Below are 19,198 nucleotides of genomic sequence, written 5' to 3' on the forward strand. Positions count from 1 at the left end.
TTCAAACTATGGGAGTCTAAAGTAGCTTTTATTATGCCTCTGAGATCTCTACTGGATGCCCAGGTGTGGAATGAGGATTCCACTCTCTGGCTTTTTGGAACACTGATATCTTTCTGTTCTGTGTGATCTCTTGGATTGTTTAGCTCACAACCCCATGATTACTATTTTAACAGACTTGTGGCCTTTCACTGAAGGCATGCCCGAATTAGTTTCAGTCACAAACGCAAGAAAATCTTGTAATGTAATTACCTTGTGTAATCGATTTGTTATTCTTACTATTAATAGTTTAATTAATAAATAGGTCTTAAAAAAAAAGGAAAATTGATTAAATTTCCCAAAGGTTGAGATAAGTAGAATGATTTTTTTTTTAATTGTGATCCAAATGTCTGCTGAATGTAAGAGGCTCACTCGATCTACACACAGTTGTTTATGTTCAGGAAATACAATGCAAAATGTTTGAAAGGACATCTTCCTAGGAAACAAACAAAAAGCTTGGCAGAAACAAACACATAGTTTACTAAGTAGATTTTAATAAGAGCTTCCTTTGGGATAGATTCAGGGTTCTGTGGAATCGTTAAAAGAAACATAGAATCAACAGCAAGGAATGTGGGGAAGGGAGTGAGATTTCATTGAGATTTAAAGGATGAAAATTAACTGGACTGAATACAAAGGAAACAATCTATTTCTCTGTGTATTTTAATGAGCTTTTGTTCTGGATCCAAGAAGAATGATATATATATTTTTAGAAACATCAAGTGACATATGCTTTAATCATAGTTTATTAAAATACTATTTCTTATTTCATTATTGGATATTAGATACAAAGTTTGCACTTATTCTTTAAGACCATTTGGAAGGCACTTTTTACTTCTTTGTTCCTTAAGCTGTAGATGAAGGGGTTAAGCATGGGAATCACTAAAGTATAAAACACAGAGGCCATTTTATCTGTATCAAAAGAGTGAGTGGAGTTGGGCTGCATATACATAAATAGTAGAGACCCATAGAACACAACCACCACCATCAGATGAGAACCACATGTGGAGAAAGCTTTTTTCCTGCTCTCTGCAGAACGCATTTGAAATACGGCTATCAGGATCAGTATGTAGGACATTAGGATGACCAGGAGGGAAGAGATCAAATTAAATGCTGAAAACAGTATGATCAACAACCCTATTTCTTGTGCATTTGAGCAGAGCATAAGCAACAAGGGAACATCATCACAGTAGAAATGACCGATGACATTAGAGCCACAAAAAGTCAATGTAAAAATCTTAATAGTAAACATGAGTGCCTGAAAGGTACTGTAGAGGTAGGGAATGCCTACCAGCATAAGACAAAGTCTCTGGGACATGATAACATTGTACAGCAGAGGGTTGCAGATAGCCAAGTAGCGGTCATAGGCCATGGCTGACAAGATAAAAAATTCACTGATAATGAACATAAGGAAGAAAGCCAACTGTGTGGCACATGCATAATAGGAAATGGTATTTTGATCCACAACAAAATTCACCAGCATCTTGGGACAAATGACAGTAGAATTACCAAGATCAATGAAAGCCAGGTGTTTGATAAAAAAGTACATAGGTTTGTGTAGCCGGGAATCCACTTGAGTTAAGATAATCATGCCCAGATTTCCCACCACTGTGATTGTGTAGATGATGAGGAAGACACAAAAAAGGGGAATCTGAAGCTCAGGCTGCTTTGTGACCCCCATCAGAATGAATTCAGTCAGTGATGATCGATTCTGTTGGTCCATTTAGTCCAGTTAGCTTTTCTGGAAAGAAATGTGAGTTTTCCCGTAATGTCATTTAATTAAGTATGATATCTTTAGAGAGAGTAGATATTTTATTTCATGACAAGAGATAGAAAAATAATTTCCATATCTTATTTTGAAACTAAAATGAAGGACAGAATCTTCTACTTTCCAAAAAGAGGAAATCGTGAGAAATCACATGCACTGTCACTCCAGATTAAATAGTCAGTGATATTTGGAAAATATCCATTGATTTAAATTACCATATAGGTATTAACATAGAAATATAGACTTTATTTCATCTATACAAGGATATCACATTTTCCTTTAGTACACTTCCACTTTCATCTGAGAATTCTTTCGGACTTCTCAAATTGCACAGCACAGCATATATTGTACACTTGTACAATACAAAGCACAGCACCATGATTTTTAAAATGTCTCAGTGTTAAGCGCTGCCTCCTCCATTTCATAAAATTTACATGGGCTTCCCTGGTGGCTCAATTGGTAAAGAATCTGCCTGCAATGCAGAGGACCCAGGTTCTATCCCTGGGTGGAGGAGATGCTCTGGAGGAGGAGATGCTCTGGAGTAGGAAATGGCAACCCACGTCAGTATTCTAGCCTGGAAAATCCCATGGGCAGGGGAGCCTGGTGGGCTACAGTCCACGGGGTCACAAAGAATCAGATACTTAGCGACTAAATCACCCATCAGTAAAAACAATTAGAACTTCTCTTAGCTTAATCCATCTGGATTCCCTTTCTTTCAGTTTCTCCTTCAACAAAATCTGGAACTCTGTAAGCATGACTTTTAATTGGAGGAGTAATTCGAGTTCAAAAACCTCAATCAGACAAAATAAAGGCTAGAATTATTAATAGTAACAGAATGCTCAACTTTTGCCTGAGAAATCCAAATGGGCCAAGATGAAAACTTGTACCAGGTGAAAATTCTGGAATCCGTTGATGAAACAATTAATCAGTTGATCTAAGAATTAAATAGATCTTATTTGAACAAAACTAAGGATTATAACCCAGAAACAGCCTCTCAGAAAGTTCTGGAATTGTTCTATCTTTAAAAGGTCAAAGCACAGTCAAGTAATTTTCTGAGACGAAGAGCTGTTCATTCAATGATGTATTTTTGACAGTGTAAACAGACCAGATCTACATGTACAGTTAGTGGTGGGTCAGGGGTCATCATGGCGAGCCCCTTACAAGAAGGAAGGTTATTTCCTAAGGATTTATGTTGCTGATGCTAGGAGAATTTGTCTCTTTGTTTTTCAGTAGACATTTCTGCTGATGGGAAGTTTGGTTGAGGCATAATAGAGATACACAGTGCACAGCAGAGGGGACAGAGGATGCCAAAGGAAGAGAAAGAAAATTATGTACACATTTCTCTGACTTGCCTTAGAATGCACATTTTTATTTCATCAGAGCTGTCGGAGAGGAATGAATTCTCTTCCACCATCTTCCTAAGTTCTTTTGGCTGCTTGGTGAGTCTGAGAATTCAATTGCCATCAGACACATTTGCAGGAAGAAATCAAATACAAGTTGTATAACATGTATACATGGAAGCAACTCAGGAAAACTGAGTAGCTCATCAAAATGGCCAAAGTCTTTACCTTAAATACTGTCTTCAGCTAGAGACAAAAGAGGATGTTGAGGGTAGTGGTTTGGGACTTCCAAGGAGCAGGCGGGAATTCGTATGGAGATGGAAAAACAAATGCTTGATAAACTGGTATCTGCTGGGTCTGATAGAGAGACTGGTACAGAATGGACTTGGATCTCTAGGTTCTGCCTGCGTTTCCCTGACTACACCTAGCCAACTTTCTCTGCAGATATCAACAAGCCCTTTATCTAGTATTTTTTAGACAATCAGGGGGAAGATTAAAAATTATTCTGGAGTCTTCTGGATCTTGATTGTTTTCAGCTGGAAATAATCCACATGCCAAAGAGACATTCTGGGGGGCTGGGGGGTTAAATATTGCTCCCCTACAAAGCTGACCGGAAGGTTAGCTGGAGTCTGAAGCTACTCAGTGGCACTTTGTAGTTTTTAGTATTGATTTAGCCAGTTTGATTCAAAGACTAGGGACGGCATACTGGAGATTGCTGAGCCATTTCTATCCCTTTATCCTAGATTGTCGTCTTCGGATTCCCCATTGAATCCCATTCTGCTTTCAGGCCCCTTCTCATTTTACAAATAAGAACCTAATATTTCAGACTCTACTGTCGAGGCTTTCCTGCAGAATGGGAGACACATTGAGTTCAGTTCAGTTCTGTCGCTCAGTCTTGTCCAACTCTGTGATCCCATGGACTGCAGCTCACCAGGCCTCCCTGTACATTACCAACTCCCGGAGTTTACTCAAACTCATGTCCATTGAGTCGGTGAATGCCATCCAACCATCTCATCCTCTGTCAACCCTTTCTCCTCCTGCCTTCTATCTTTCCCAGCATCAGGGTCTTTTCAAATGAGTCAGCTCTTCACAATAGGTGGCCAAAGTATTGGAGTTTCAGCTTCAACATCAGTCCTTCCAATGAACACTTAGGACTGGTCTCCTTTAGGATGGACTGGTTGGATCTCCTTGCAGTCCAAGGGACTCTCAAGAATCTTCTCCAACACCACAGTTCAAAAGCATCAGCTCTTCGGTGTTCAGCTTTCTTTATAGTTCAACTCTCACATCCATACATGACTACTGGAAAAACCATAGCCTTGACTAGATGGACCTTTGTTGGCAAAATATCTCTGGTTTTTAATATGCTGTCTAGGTTGGTCATAACTAAGTTAAGACAATCCAAAATTCCAGTACCCTTTGAAGTCTTCAGTGTTTGCCAAGAATTATTTTAGTGTTTACTGAGTTGCTCTCCATTTTCAGAGTCAGCGATTACCTCCCTCTGAAGATGTCTTGATTCTTTTACCCTGCTCATTCTAGTATTAGAATTTACCCCATTAAAATACTTTGAAGAGTACAATACAGTATTATTAACTGTGTACACAATGGTGTACAGCATATCTTTATCCTATTCATCTTGCAAAATTGTAATTTTATACTTGTTGATTAAAAGTTCCCCATATGATCCAACAACCTCACTTCTATAGAAATAGCAGTTGCTAGAATCTTAAAGAGGCTTTGATAACCTGTCCATTCTTCTATTTCAGGAAAGAATACCTCCAGTCATTTTGATGCAGCATTTCATACACTTCCATTTAGGGAATTAAGGCATACAAAATGCAAAAATTATGCAAAAGAATAACTGACTTTTCAATCTTCAGACATAATGATAGAATTTAGGAGCTATCTGAGGGTCAGGGCTTTCTCAGTAACTCTTAAATCGTTCTATTTATTTGCCAGTCTTTTTTTTTTTTTTTTTCAGTTTGTAAAGCCTTTCCTGAAAACAAAGAAGCAAACAAAAAACACAAATCAAGTAGTAAGCAACCAGTAGGCGGAAAAAGCAGACAACTAAAAAATGTAAAATACTTATGTTTTATCTTTATATATAAAGACTTGAAACTCTTAGTCACTTAGTGGTGTCCGATTTTTTGCAAGCCCAAGGACTATAGGCTGCCAGGCTCCTTTGTCTGTGGAATTCTCCAGGAAAGAATACTGGAGTGGGTAGCCATTCCCTTCTCCAGAGGATCTTCCCAACTCTGAGATCAAACCCTCCCGCATTGTAGGCAGATTCTTTACCATATGAACCACCAGGGAAGTGCCATAAAGACTTATATCGTTATATTAACATTGTTTTCACTTAAAATATTACAAATTTTAAAAATATATATTATAATATATAATGCATAATTTAATATATTCTTTTGAAATATTGCATTGTATATGTTTATATGAATAATAATGATCAAATAGTACAAAAGACATCTACAAAAAAATATTTTATCTAAAAATCAGATGTAACTGGGCATCCTATATCTTATCTAGATAAATCTTAATCTTAATAGATTCTAACAAGAATCTATTAAGAGATTCAATCAGTGATGATTTTTTCAGATATTTCTAACTTTTTCATCCCATGAACTATCCAAATGCACCTTCACATTTCAGAAATCAGTGGATATATTACTTCTAGTCAATTCATAGGATCTAATACTCTAAAAATTTCATACTACTCCAGATAAAAAGGGAGATAATAATGTTTTTGTCATGTAAAGAATTAGCGCTCAGTGACCATTAAGAGTCCTAAGAGTCCATGGTCAGAGGCCAGAAAACTTAGGAAATGACCAACACCCAAGTGCTAAGCAAAATCGGCCACTTCTATCCACTTACCTTTAATGAAGAATGGGATTTTCTTCTCCAAAATTACTTTTTGTTTGGGTAAGGAGAGTATATGACTTTTCTCTTCCTCTGTGATGATCCCAGAGGAAATAGTATAATTTATTCAGATGATTACACCTAAATCATCTGAGCATTTATTAAAAACTGCCTGTGGTGACTGCTAATTATTCAGAATGTTCTGCATATTCCCAATTGAAAGAAAAACAAAAGTGTAAGGGATAATTCAAGGAAAGAAAGCAAACAGCATAAAGGATCTGTACAGTTCTCGGAGAGCTCTGTAAAAATACGTATCCCCTCACACAGAGTCAATGATTGAAGTAGCAACGAAAGATTCTTCAATCAGCTTTATTCCAGTAAAACTGGTACAATTGCAAAGCCCATGATAAATTCTAAATGCATTATCATCGTCACATACTTTGTTTTTCTTTAAATGTGTTAGTCAAGTAAAAATATGCAGTGAACACTGGGTTAAAAATATATCATTTAATTTATTTTAGATAGGTATTATTTCCATATTCAGAGGACATCAAGTTTTGGAGAACCAGATAATTAGACCAAAGCCATATAATTGATAACTAGACGATTTGAAATTAAACCCTCATCTTTAGGTGGATAATATATTCTTGTCTTGTCCTTCCATATGACCAACCATAACAAACTGAGATGCAGTATCTTACTGTGATGATCGTCTCAACCATAGTGTTGCCTGAGCTGAGATTCAACCATGCTTGGATAATGTTCAGTACAACCTCATCAAGAAAAAAAATCTAACATAAAATATTATATTCCTTCTCACAATATTTTACCCATGCCATCTTCCTCTATGACTTCTGTACATACAATAATTGAGGGAAACTCATATACAGTTAAAGATGGATCTAAATTGTACAAATGGATAAGTTCTGAAAACTGTTTTATTTGTTCCTAATACCTAAAACAATACATAGAACACTTTCAGTCCCAAAGAAATTGTTCTGATGCTTTATATCCTGTATCTAGACCATTTCCAACGTAGAAATGTTCCTCTCCCCTTTACACCTCGAACAAAATCCTCCCACCTCCAGCAACTGCTGCTCTGGCTTGTTTCCATAAACTTATTTTCCCAGTTCCTGAGTTTCATGTAAGTAGAGTAATGCAATACATACTGTTAATATGGTATCTTTCACTTCGTATAGTGATTTTGACATTTATCTATGTTGTGATTTTTATAGCTAGATTATATCCCAGTACATGCATGCACCACCATTCTTTAGTCATTGATGAATATTAGTGATTTGGGTTATTATAAAAAGCTTAGTATAAACATTTCCATTTAAATATGTTTGTGGATGGATGAGTTAATTTCTCATGGTTAGATCTAAGGGTGAAATTACTGGATCACAGGATAAATGAATATTTAAGCTTATAAGAAATTTGAAGCCTTCCAAGCTTATTGCAGCCTTTTACGTTACCAACAAATATCCATGAGAGTCCCATTTTCTGAGAATCTGTGCCAATATTTCATGTAGAAGTTTTAAATTTTTGAAATAGAAATTAGTGAAAATTATTTCATTGTGATCTTTTTTGCTTGAAGACTAATAATAATAAACACTTTTCTCTATAAAATATGAGTCTTTCATACACTTCCTTTTGAAGCATCTACCCTTTGGTTCATTTTAATTTGGTTGTTTTTCTTTCTGATCAATATATTTTTTTGAACTTTTATATCTGTGCTAAATAAAACTGCTTATTCAGATTTTCCTCTATATGTTTTACTGTTTTATTAGTTATTTGGCCAGGGTCCTGTAGTGACACAAAGAAGAACTGTGCTCCCACTAGGGAGGGCAGAAAACCCTCTCCCACCTTTGCTCCTGTGTGCTCAGTGGCTTCAGCCCTCTCGGACTCTTTGCAACCCATGGACTGTAGTGGCCAGCCTCCTCTGTCCATGGGATTCTCCAGGCAAGAATACTGGAGTGGGCCGGCCATGCCCTCCTCCAGGGGATCTTCCCAAAGCCCTGAATTCCCTGTGTCTTCTGCCTTGCAGGTGAGATTCCTTACCCCTGAGCTACCAGGGAAGCCACTCAGATATAAAAGAGATTTGGGAATGAAATGGGAAGGGGAGATGGGAAAGTGAAAGCCACCATTCAAACTATACAGAACTATCTAAAGACTGAGAAGGGAGAAAAAGAGCAAAGAACCAATTTCTGCTGCCCTTTCAAGGCTTGTCCTAATTTTCTTGCACATTTGCATGTCAAGAAATTTTTGACTTTATCTTGGATATTGTAATATCCTGCTGTGTCTGAATATTGTTGTCCTTATCTTAAGAGAGTTGATTTTATTTGTTCCTTTTTCTTTTAGCAGAAAACTGACAGGCTTTGACTCAAACTCTGTCTCATGGGTTGTAATACAAATATTACTTCATATTTTTAGCTCTGTCTAGCATATGGAGTCTGCACATGTTCATGGCTCAGGATCAGTGAACTGGACGATGTTTTTACACAGGATATTAATCTCCCCTTCCCTGGCTTTCTCCTTCCTAGAATTCATCTCTCTCTCATTTCTTCCCTTTGACTATGTTTGTCCCAATTCTGTCTCTTGTTGTTCAGCTCAGAAAGACTGTGGGCTATTTACAGGGTAATCATTTGTTGCAAGATCAAGCCCTTCTCAAAGTAGAATTTGTAAAAGGAGAACATCACTTGTTCTATTAATGAATGTCTAATGCCTTTCATAACTTGCTTAATTTTCTGTCTCCAGTACTTTCAAGGTTGGCTATTTCTTTTTTTTTTCTCAAAGTTTTTAACTGTGATGTGATATCATATAAAATTTTACCTGGTGATTGCCAGAAGCAGATAAGGAAAATGTGTCTTTCTTTAAATTTCTAGGTTATGTTTTTGTCTGATATAAAATTATTCTTTGCTGTTTTTCCAGTGTTGTTAAATGTTTGTTCATTTTCTTTTAGTGTGCATTATTTTTCACAAAGTCAGTGTTTATTATTCTTTTAAAAATATATATAATGTATTTTACTTGGGCTTGTCAAGTGTCTAACTTTTTAGCGATTTCCATTTATCTCTTGGTACTTAAATGTAGAGAGTTCTGTTGTTTTGTGTCTTTTTCACTAAGTTATTTCTTCGATGTCTAATCTGCTTTTAACAAATACAGAGTAAAATGTTCATTCTTGATACTCTACTGAATCCTAGTGACTCAATTTGGTTTTCTATTATAACTCTCAGTTCTAGTTTTCATATTTATATTTGCCTTCAAATTCTTAAAATATTTGCTACTGCTTTTAAAGTCCTTTTTTTACCTATTCTGGGGCTTCCCTGGTGGCTTGGATAGTAAAGAATCTCCCTGCAGCGCTGGAGACACATGATCCCTGGGCTGGGAAGGTCTCCTGAAGAAGGAAATGGCCACCCACTCCAGTATTCTTGCCTGGAAAGTTCCATGGACAGAGGAGCCTGGAGGGCTACAGTCTATGGGCTTGCCAAGAGTTGGACACGACTGAGTGACTAACCCTTTCACCACTTATTCTCTCATCTGTTATTACAGGATCTAGAAATGATGACATATTTCTCATGGTTATGGATAACATTTTCTCTTCAACTTGCAGATGTTTCTTTGGATGCTGGACATTGAGTACATTTTTCAGTTGAGTCCATAGTTTTTGTTTGTTTGTTTGTTTGTTTGTTTATATCTTCAAAGTGTTGGGATTTGTTTTGCCAGTCAGTTTATTTGCTTGCTCACCTGCATAATCCTTTTGAGATTTAATGTTGAGTTCTGTTAGATGGAATTTAGTGGATTATTTCCTTTGGGGCAAGTTCTCTCTTCAGCTGTCTTTATGGAAAGCCCTAGATGTTCAATGACATTCTTCAATAAGATTTGACAAATTTGAATGTATCCTAACCCTATGAGAACTGGTAGTTTTCAAGGTACAAATTCCTTGCAGTTCCTTTTTTTCTTAGTAGCTGTTCTAGATTTCTCTTTAGCCGCTAAATCGTGTCCTACTCTTGTGACTCCATGGACTGTAGCCCATCAGGCTCCTCTGCACATGGGATTCTCCAGGCAAGAATGCTGGAGTGGGTTGCTGTTTCCTTCTTCAGGGGATCTTCCCTACCCAGGAATCGAACCCGGGTCTCCTGCATTGTAGGCCAATTCTTTACCAACTGCGCTATGAGGGAAGCCCATTCTTGGCTTGGCTTTATACAGTCTCAATAGCTGCAATTTAGAAGCCATCGGATGTGTCGCCAGCCAACTTCAAGCTGATGTGAAATCATTTTGCTTCGGTGTCTCCACTCCAGGGCTCAGCCCTGCATATTCCAGGCCCTGTAGCCTTCCTGACCTGACTGAGTGTCTTCCTCTCTACAGGACTGTTATGTTCTTCCTGTGCCGCACCATCATTCCATACCAGGGGCCAGTAATCACGATCCTTCTGTCATGGGCCACCAGTTGTCAAATATCTGAAAACTTTTGTTACATGTCTGTCTCTAGTTTTCCGCTTATTTTTAGCAACAGGTTTATTAAAATCCAATATTCTTGTTACAGAGATTGATAAAAGCCCTCGGGAAATGCATCCTACCAATTTTCCTACTTGTTTAATTTGAGTATTCTCTCATTTCTCCCCATGGTGATTATCCATTTCTTTATTTAAATTATCGATTTTAAACTCAACGTTCTATTTTAATTATAGATTTTTATATATTCTAAGTGTCTTTGGGAGTATATTTATTCTCCAATCTTTCTAAAAATGAAGATTGAACCATTTTTGATAACCCATTTATCTCTGTAAATGATGCTAGAATATGTTGTTCTTCAGTAAATAGTTTGATGAATGTAAGCCTTGAATTTTCACCAGAGTTCTAGAAGGATTCTTTTGAACTCAGTTTCCAAGTTAAACTGAAAATAGAGATTGGCAATCTAACCACCAAAAATTCACTTTTTTATTCTCTCTCTGTATATGATGCTTTTAAAGATTCTTTAAAATTAACTGTGTTTTCAGTTTCCTTATCTTGCATATCTGCATAACAAGCCTAGTGACACCTGATCATTTATCATTTAGGTAAATCTCTGTTCTGTGGAGTAAATTCTTTCCATTATTTTTCTTTTTAAATTTTATTGAATTCAAGAATCCTCCAAGCTTGATGATTTAAAAATTCTTTATAGTGTTTTAGTTAATTACACACTTTAGGGACATCTATGAATCAGGGGAAAATGTAAAGTCCCTTAAGAACTGTGTTTCCCAAGGTTTCATTTGTTAACTTTGTAACATTTAAGCTGTAATAGAACTCATTAGAAGCTGATGTAAAAAGTGGATGTATATATATATTTAGTTGTACCTTCTATTCAAATTTGTTCTTTTAGAGCAAAAATAAAAAATGTTAAAAATTTGTTATTTTGTTACTCTATTTATTGTGTTTTAATGATGATTTGCCTTCCGTTGTTTTGCTTGGAGATATCATCTTCATCATATACTTTTAATTATTGTTTTTAATAAAGTTTTGTGAAAAAGAAAACATGGAAAACAACATGAAGTTTCTAAAGCTGAAATTTTAAAATATTTTCTTTCAGTAAGTTGAATTTATTTTACAATAATTGACTTATTTCTTTGTTTTTAAAAATTTTTCCCATATTTTAATAGATCACTTAGACTGTTTTAAATCTGATATAATCATGAATGTTAAGAATATTAGAAGTCATTTAAACCAACTTAACTCTATCCACTCCACCTGTATCATCTAGTTTTATTCACAATATTGTCTTATGTTTTACAGGGATAGGCATGCCTGATGAGTAATATAATTTAATTTCTAAATTCCATTTGGAAACCCTTTTTAATTATGCTTACAATGAAAACTATCTGTAAAGTATCTTTCCTTGAGACAATGCTATTTAATTGATACTTTAGAAAGATGAGTTAGAGAGTTAGATGAGAGCTCTAATCAATACAAGTCTTTCTGCAGTAATTGAAATGTTCTGTAATTAGCACTGATCAATATAGTGGCTATATAGTCATGTATGACTATTGAGCGCTTGAGAGTAAATCAGACTGTAGAATTTTACCTATTTTTATTATGTTTAATTTCTATTTAAACATTCACATAAAGTTGCTAATTACTGAATTAGATAGCTCAGATGTGATGAACTAATGTTATATTTTGTTTTGAAATGTCTAGATTTAACATTACAGTTTGAAGAACTCATGCATTTTGGCAAATGTTTTGATAGTTTCTGAGTAATGTGTTAGCAATTGTGAAAACTTCTAGGCTACATATTTATGAAAGGAAATATTAAAACATCCATTTCTATTTCATTGTATTTTTAAACAGAATGAACTAAAGATTTCAAATTTGGGAAATGTTAATAGATTTAGTATTGTACCTTTTTTCATGATTTATACTCATCTGCATGACCATTAAATTTGTTCACATTACAATTCTCTGTCAATATATTGCTTATCTACTAACTTATCTCCCCACCTTCCTATTTATCTATCTTATAATTTGTGCACTTATTATTAAAGCAAAACCTAGCATTTTTCTCATAGTATCTCTTATTTTCAGTAATTATGTGATATAGGTGTGATTGTACTAGTATAAAAGAAGATAAATGACTTTCCCAAAGTCAATAAATCAATAAATGATAGCACATATTTTAATTGTAGTTTGGGCTGATGCCAACTATTTCGCTTTTGTGGCAGTTGAAATATTTATTAAAATAAATTAATAGAATTGACATAGATAAACCAAATTTTATCATTGTATTTATTTCTTTATATCTAAAAATATATGGAGAGCCCTACCCTCTTATGGATGTATTGATTCTTATATAAGCATAGTGGGGCTTCCTAGGTGGTACAGCGGTAAAGAATCTGCCTGTCACTGTAGAAGGCAAAAGAAACACAGGTTCCATCCCTGAATCCATAAGAGTCCTTGGAGGAGGAAATGACAACTCCCTCCAGTATTCTTGTCTGGAAAATTCCATGGACAGAGGAGCCTGGTGGACTACAGTCCATGGGGTTGAAAAATGTCGGAAATGGCAGAGCACTCACATAGCATAGAAGCCTGGTACAATAGACTAAAAAGCCTAAGTAACCAAACTACCTAAAGAATAGACACTTTATTGAGAAAACCACAGTGTTCCCTAGTGGCTCAAACTGTGAAGGCTCTGCCTGCAGTGCAGGAGACCCGGATTCAATCCCTGGTCAAGAAGAAAATGGGGTACACCCTCCAGTATTCCTGCCTGGAGAATTCCAAGGACAGAGGAGACTGGCAGGATACATTCCCTGGGCTTGCAAAGAGTCAGGCTTGACTGAATGACTTTCATTTCAAAATGCTGTTTTACTAATAAATATATTAGTGTTTTATATGAACATATAGTTAAATATATATGTGTGTGTATATATATATATATATATATATATAGAGAGAGAGAGAGAGAGGGAGACCCGGATTCAATCCCTGGGTTGAGAAGAGAATGGCTACCCACTCCAGTATTCTTTCTTGGAGAATGCCAAGGACAGAGGAGACTGGTGGGCAATAGTCCCTGAGCTCGCAAAGAGTTGGGTACAACTGTAAGACTAAACACAGCACAACAAACACATATATAAATATAAATACATACATCTGCCTACGATGTGGGAGACCCAGGTTCGATCCCTGAGTTGGGAAGATCCTCTGGAGAAGAAAATGGCAACCCACTCCAATACTCTTGCCTGGAAAAATCCCATGGATGGAAGAACATGGTAGGCTATAGTCCATGGGGTCGCAAAGAGTCAGACACAACTGAGCCACACTTCAATTTTATATATAGACTTATATAAAGGCATTCCAGAACATTAAATGAACAAAAAACATTCCAGAACAATAAATGATTGTGTTATTCCACATTTTACATTTTATCTTTTCTATGCATATATATATATAAGTTTATATGTGAATGGTTATAATAAATAGTTAAATATTCTGTATAGAAATTTATATAACAACAGATGTAGCTAAAAAGCCCCATGTAATATATAACATCTTTTAACTGCTCCATTTAGACAAGGCCTCATTTTCTATGTTCTGAGTCTCACCCTTATGTGATTTCACTGAGGGTCTCTCTCTGTGATGCTTATAAGGAAGTGTCATAAGAGGCCAGAGATTTATGCACCTTAAAGAGATTCATGGCATCTTTGGAGGTCAGGACTCCATCTCACAGCTTTGCTTTTATCTGGCTACATCATAGTGCTTTTATAGATTAACAATGGAGATAATAGTACAGCTGACTAAAGATCTTCTTGTAATTTACTCCTTTAAAAATGAAGACTTTTGAAGAATGATTAAGTTTAATTTTGTGAATTCCTTATATTTTCCATCAGTATCCCTCAAGCTAGTATCACTTTCTCATAGAGGCAGGCACTTGGAGACAGAATTAGATTTTTGAGAGCCAAAATGAATTTTCATATATTTGTTTATGGAGTAAAATTATAACTAGCACTAAATGAAAAAAAAAAAAACATTCTAATCAAGCTTGGTTTGGCAAAATAATTTATTTTTCCAAGGACAGAAGCCTATATATATTTCTCTGAGTCTTTAATATTAAACACCAGATTCTCCTGTGTACATTCTAATCCCCGCATCTGTTTTACTTACAGATTTCAAGATTAAGGAATTAAATGGCTGCAAATAATTTTACGGTTGTTACTGAATTTATTCTTTTGGGACTGACAGACAATGCTGAGCTGAAAGTTATTCTTTTTGTATTGTTCCTGGTGATTTATGTTATTACTTTGGTGGGGAATCTGGGCATGATCTTCTTAATCCAAATCACCCCCAAGCTCCACACACCCATGTACTTTTTCCTCAGCTGCCTTTCATTTGTGGATGCCTGTTATTCATCTGTTATTGCACCAAAATTGCTGATCAGCTTCCTAGTTGTGAGGCAAACCATCTCCTTCTCTGCCTGCATAGTGCAGCATTTGTTTTTCGGGGTGTTCATCACCACAGAAGGCTTCTTGCTGTCTGTGATGGCTTATGACCGTTATGTGGCCATTGTCAACCCTTTGCTTTACGCTGCAGCCATGTCTAAGAGGAAGTCTGTGGGACTGGTCACTGGATCACTCATTGGTGGAATGATCAACTCACTGACCCACACCATAAGCTTTGGGAGATTGTCTTTCTGCAGGTCCAATGTCATCAGGCACTTCTTCTGTGATGTCCCCCCACTGCTGAAGTTGTCATGTTCTGATACCTCCATGAACGAGCTGTTGCTCCTAACCTTATCTGGAGTCATTGCCGTGGCCACCTTCTTGATGTGATCATTTCCTACACCTTCGTTGCTGTTGCTATCCTGAGGATCCGCTCAGCAGCAGGCAGACAGAAAGCCTTCTCCACCCGTGCCTCTCACCTGACCGCTGTGACCATATTCTACAGCACCTTGAGTTTTAATTACATTCAGCCAAGTTCCCAGTATTCTGTAGACCAAGAGAAGGTGGTTTCAGTGTTCTATACACTGGTGATTCCCATGTTAAACCCACTGATTTACAGTCTGAGAAACAAAGAGGTAAAGGGTGCTGTGAGAAGGGTCATAGAAATAAAACATTTGTCATGCTAATTTCACATTATTTAGCCCTATAGCAGTCAGTCAGTCAATTCTTCCCTTACCAACATCCACACAAATTCAATGAATTCTAGAACTTCTAAGTATAGGACAAATAATTTCATTCTATATAGTCCTTTTCACATGAGAAGCTGAGACTAGAAATCAGAAGTGATTTTATGCATAAGTCAATTTTTAAAAAGTCAAACTAAAAACTCAGGTTATTAATATCTGTATTAATCATTTTTAATAAAATGATTTTAATAAATTTATTTTATCAATTCATAGAATTACATGCATCTTCTCTGAAATTCAGAAAATAAAGTTTGTGGATGTGTGTATACTATTGGAGATATAAAGAATTAAATATTTTTATAAAATACTTACATGTATTGACTCAGAAAATTAAGATAATTTTATACATGGCACTTTATTTTCCTCTTAAAGATTATATTAAAATTTTAAATATTGGTAAATCCCTATATTAGCAAAAAAGGAGACTATGATTCCAAATGAGATTTTCTAACTAGTAGTGATTTTCTTACTTTTCTTCCTGTTCTTGGACATCCATGACCTCAACAAAAAAGTTGAGTTGTTGGAAAATGACACTGTTGTAATTTTCAGTTTGCAGTAATGTTCTCTTCCTAAAAAAAAAGCCCAGTATAAAGATAGATACATATTTGGAATTTGAGAGTAGATATAATTCAGCACCCTTTCAGCACCCTTCCCATTCAACTCTGATTCTTAGAATCTACTTCATATTCTTCCAAGATTAAAAAAAAAAAAAGAAAGAAAGAAAGAAAGAAAAATCTCTAGCAATTTTAAAATCACAGGATGGGTGTTACTGCTGGATGAGAGTTTCTATTCTGTAATGATGGTTTACTTGATCATGTAACTTCAAAACTCCCCATCATTTTAGAAATGATTATCTGTTACCAAAGGTCCTGTGCATAATATTGTAATAAATTTTGAAAATAAAAATTAGTTATACTATGGACAGTTTTCTGTATTTTTAGAGTCTTTATTAACTACTGATACCAGAAAGACACAGATTGGGATTTTTAAAACAAATGAGAAAATGTTTAAAATAGTTAAACAAGCTTACATTCACTAGTTCATATCTGACAATGAAGACATTGTCAATGTGCTAGCAAGGATGACAGGATTTAAAGCAGGAAAAGCAATTTTTACCTTTCCTATGAAAAATAATAACAAAATATTGTAAAAGTAGTTGTCTTTGCACATACATTTTGCAAGGTGCATGCCATCCTTCCAATATCAGGGTCTTTTAAAATGAGTCAGCTCTTCACATCTGGATTGATTTCCTTTAGGATTCACTGGTTTGATCTCCTTGCTATCCAAGGAACACTCAAGAGTCTTTTCCAGCACCACATTTCGAAAGGGTCAGTTATTCAGCACCCAGCCTTCTTTATGGTCCAACTCTCACATCTTTACATGATTACTGGAAAAACTGTAACTTTGACTATATGGACGTTTGTTGGCAAAGTAATGTCTCTGCTTTTTCTTTTTTATTTTTGTTCATATTTCATTTTTATTTTTAATATAAATTTACTTATTTTAATTGGAGGCTAATTACTTTACAATATTGTATTGGTTTTGCCATACAACTACATGCTTGTTCATATGCTGTCTAGGTTGGCACAGATTTTCTTTCAAGGGTCAAGTGTCTTTTAATTTGGTGGCTGCAGTCCCATACCACAGTGATTTTGGAGCCCAAGAAAAACAAATCTGCCACTGTTTCTACTTTTTGCCAAATCTGTTTGCCATGGAGTGATGATATCGGACCCCAACTTCTTGTTAGTTGCATCTATCAGAAATATATTCTCCTATCAAGGTTTGTCTTGTCTTAATTTCCTCTTCTGACAACCGGTGAAAGTTGAACAATCGCTCAGTCATGTCTGACTCTTTGCGATCCCATGGGCGATACAGTCTATGGAATTCTCCAGGCCAGATTACTGGAGTGCATAGACTTTCCCTTCTCCAGGGGATCTTCCTGACCCAGGAATGGAACCAGGGTCTCTTGCACTGAAGAAGGATTCTTTACCAACTGAGCTATGAGGGAAGCCCATTTTGACAACAAAAACATGTAGACTTTCAGCATAGGATAAATTTATATATTTACAAATTTATATATAAAAATATATAAATATTCATATATTTTACAGTTAGAATTTTCTACCCTGTGTCTAATGAGATATATTATCATCTAAAAAGGTTATGTTTTACCTTGTGTTTATATACAAATACACAAATATTCAGCACCATTTATCAAAAAGAGCAGCTATTTTCTGTTTTGTATCAATTCTTCCTAATTTAGGGATTCATACATATCTGGAAAACAATTCTCACTCAGTGTTACTCCGGTATTCTATTGATCTATTCCTGTGCCAATATTACAGTTTATCAAACACTCTAGCCACTGCGTCTTAGTATCTGTGTGAACTGGAACATGTCCCTTGGTCTTCTTTTTTAGAAGGATTTAGCTACTCTTGACTGACTCTTTATACTTTTCTTATAAGTTTTATAATCAATACATATTGATGGAATTCTTTCATTTCTAAGGCACAGATGCAACTGAAATGTGATAACTTTGTCTTTCACAGGTTTACTGTATGCCTCAACCATTTACAGCATCAAAGATGCTTCATGGAAAGAATCTGACACAGTTTTGAATTTCTTTTGATTTCACATTTTTCATATTAGTGTTGGTCAACACATTCTTTACAGTTTTTCACTTTCCCATCAGAGATTCCCAATCAGGATAGATTGACCCTGTAATATATGTCAGATCAGGCAAATACTCCCCGGGGGGGTGGGGTGGGGGGATGACTGGAGTTTCTCAATTGTTTTGAAAAAAAAAAAAATCTCCAGTAGAAATTAGAGTTCATATAAAAATGTTTTTTTTTTTATAGTCACTGAAGCCTTAAATTAAGATTCTAAAACTTACGTAACATAAAATTTGTTAGTTGGACAATTGCCCCATAACAATTTAGCATTTTCTACCTTTCTACCGTAAAGACACTAACTTATCTTTACCTATACAGAAGCAGAAATTTCATTTAAAGAGATGTTTATAGGTTCCAGCTTGTTTGAGGAGTTATTCCAGAAGATATGATTGTGCTTTGACAGTGAGCTGGACCCAGATAGCAGATGTTCCTCACCACCCCCCCATCCTGGGAATATATGTTCTGCCCAGCATTCCTATAACAAGCATTGTTTAGGGACACTCCCCTGAGAGAGTAAGATGCTGTTGAGATAATCTGGACTGAATATATGACTGAATCCAGTTAAGGTCTCTCCATAAAATTTTAAGATTCTGGCAGGCAGGGGTTGCAATTTACAAAAATTTGGTCTCCCAAGACAAGCTCATTTGTTAATTTCCCTTGTTTATTAAACCTGCCACCTTCCATCTGGAGTGGTCAGACTCTTTCTGCTGTCTCTATTTGCACTCCATGCATGCGGGCTAGTTTGCAACCCCAAACAATTATCTGTCAGCATTTCCTATCTTGTCTTTACATTCCTTTAACATATAGCTCATATTTATGTTAATATTCACATATAAAATTTTAATGTATTTTTCTAGTTACTCTAG

General features: G+C 35.7%; 2 protein-coding genes across 2 annotated transcripts; one reads left to right on the top strand and one right to left on the bottom strand.

The window, feature by feature from the left end:
• Positions 1-814: 814 nt before the first annotated feature.
• OR8K5 (olfactory receptor family 8 subfamily K member 5) lies at positions 815-1,759 on the bottom strand. The gene has a single exon (XM_069553574.1). The coding sequence runs from the start codon at positions 1,754-1,756 to the stop codon at positions 815-817; it is 942 nt and encodes a 313-aa protein (XP_069409675.1). The 5' UTR covers positions 1,757-1,759.
• Positions 1,760-14,662: 12,903 nt separating this feature from the next.
• Positions 14,663-15,600, top strand: LOC138420749 (olfactory receptor 5J3-like). The gene is given in 2 exon segments (XM_069554178.1): positions 14,663-15,296; positions 15,299-15,600. Coding segments are annotated over 2 exon segments (936 nt in total).
• Positions 15,601-19,198: the final 3,598 nt, after the last annotated feature.

Source organism: Ovis canadensis, chromosome 15 (assembly GCF_042477335.2).
Source record: "Ovis canadensis isolate MfBH-ARS-UI-01 breed Bighorn chromosome 15, ARS-UI_OviCan_v2, whole genome shotgun sequence".
Taxonomy (NCBI): Eukaryota; Metazoa; Chordata; class Mammalia; order Artiodactyla; family Bovidae; genus Ovis; species Ovis canadensis.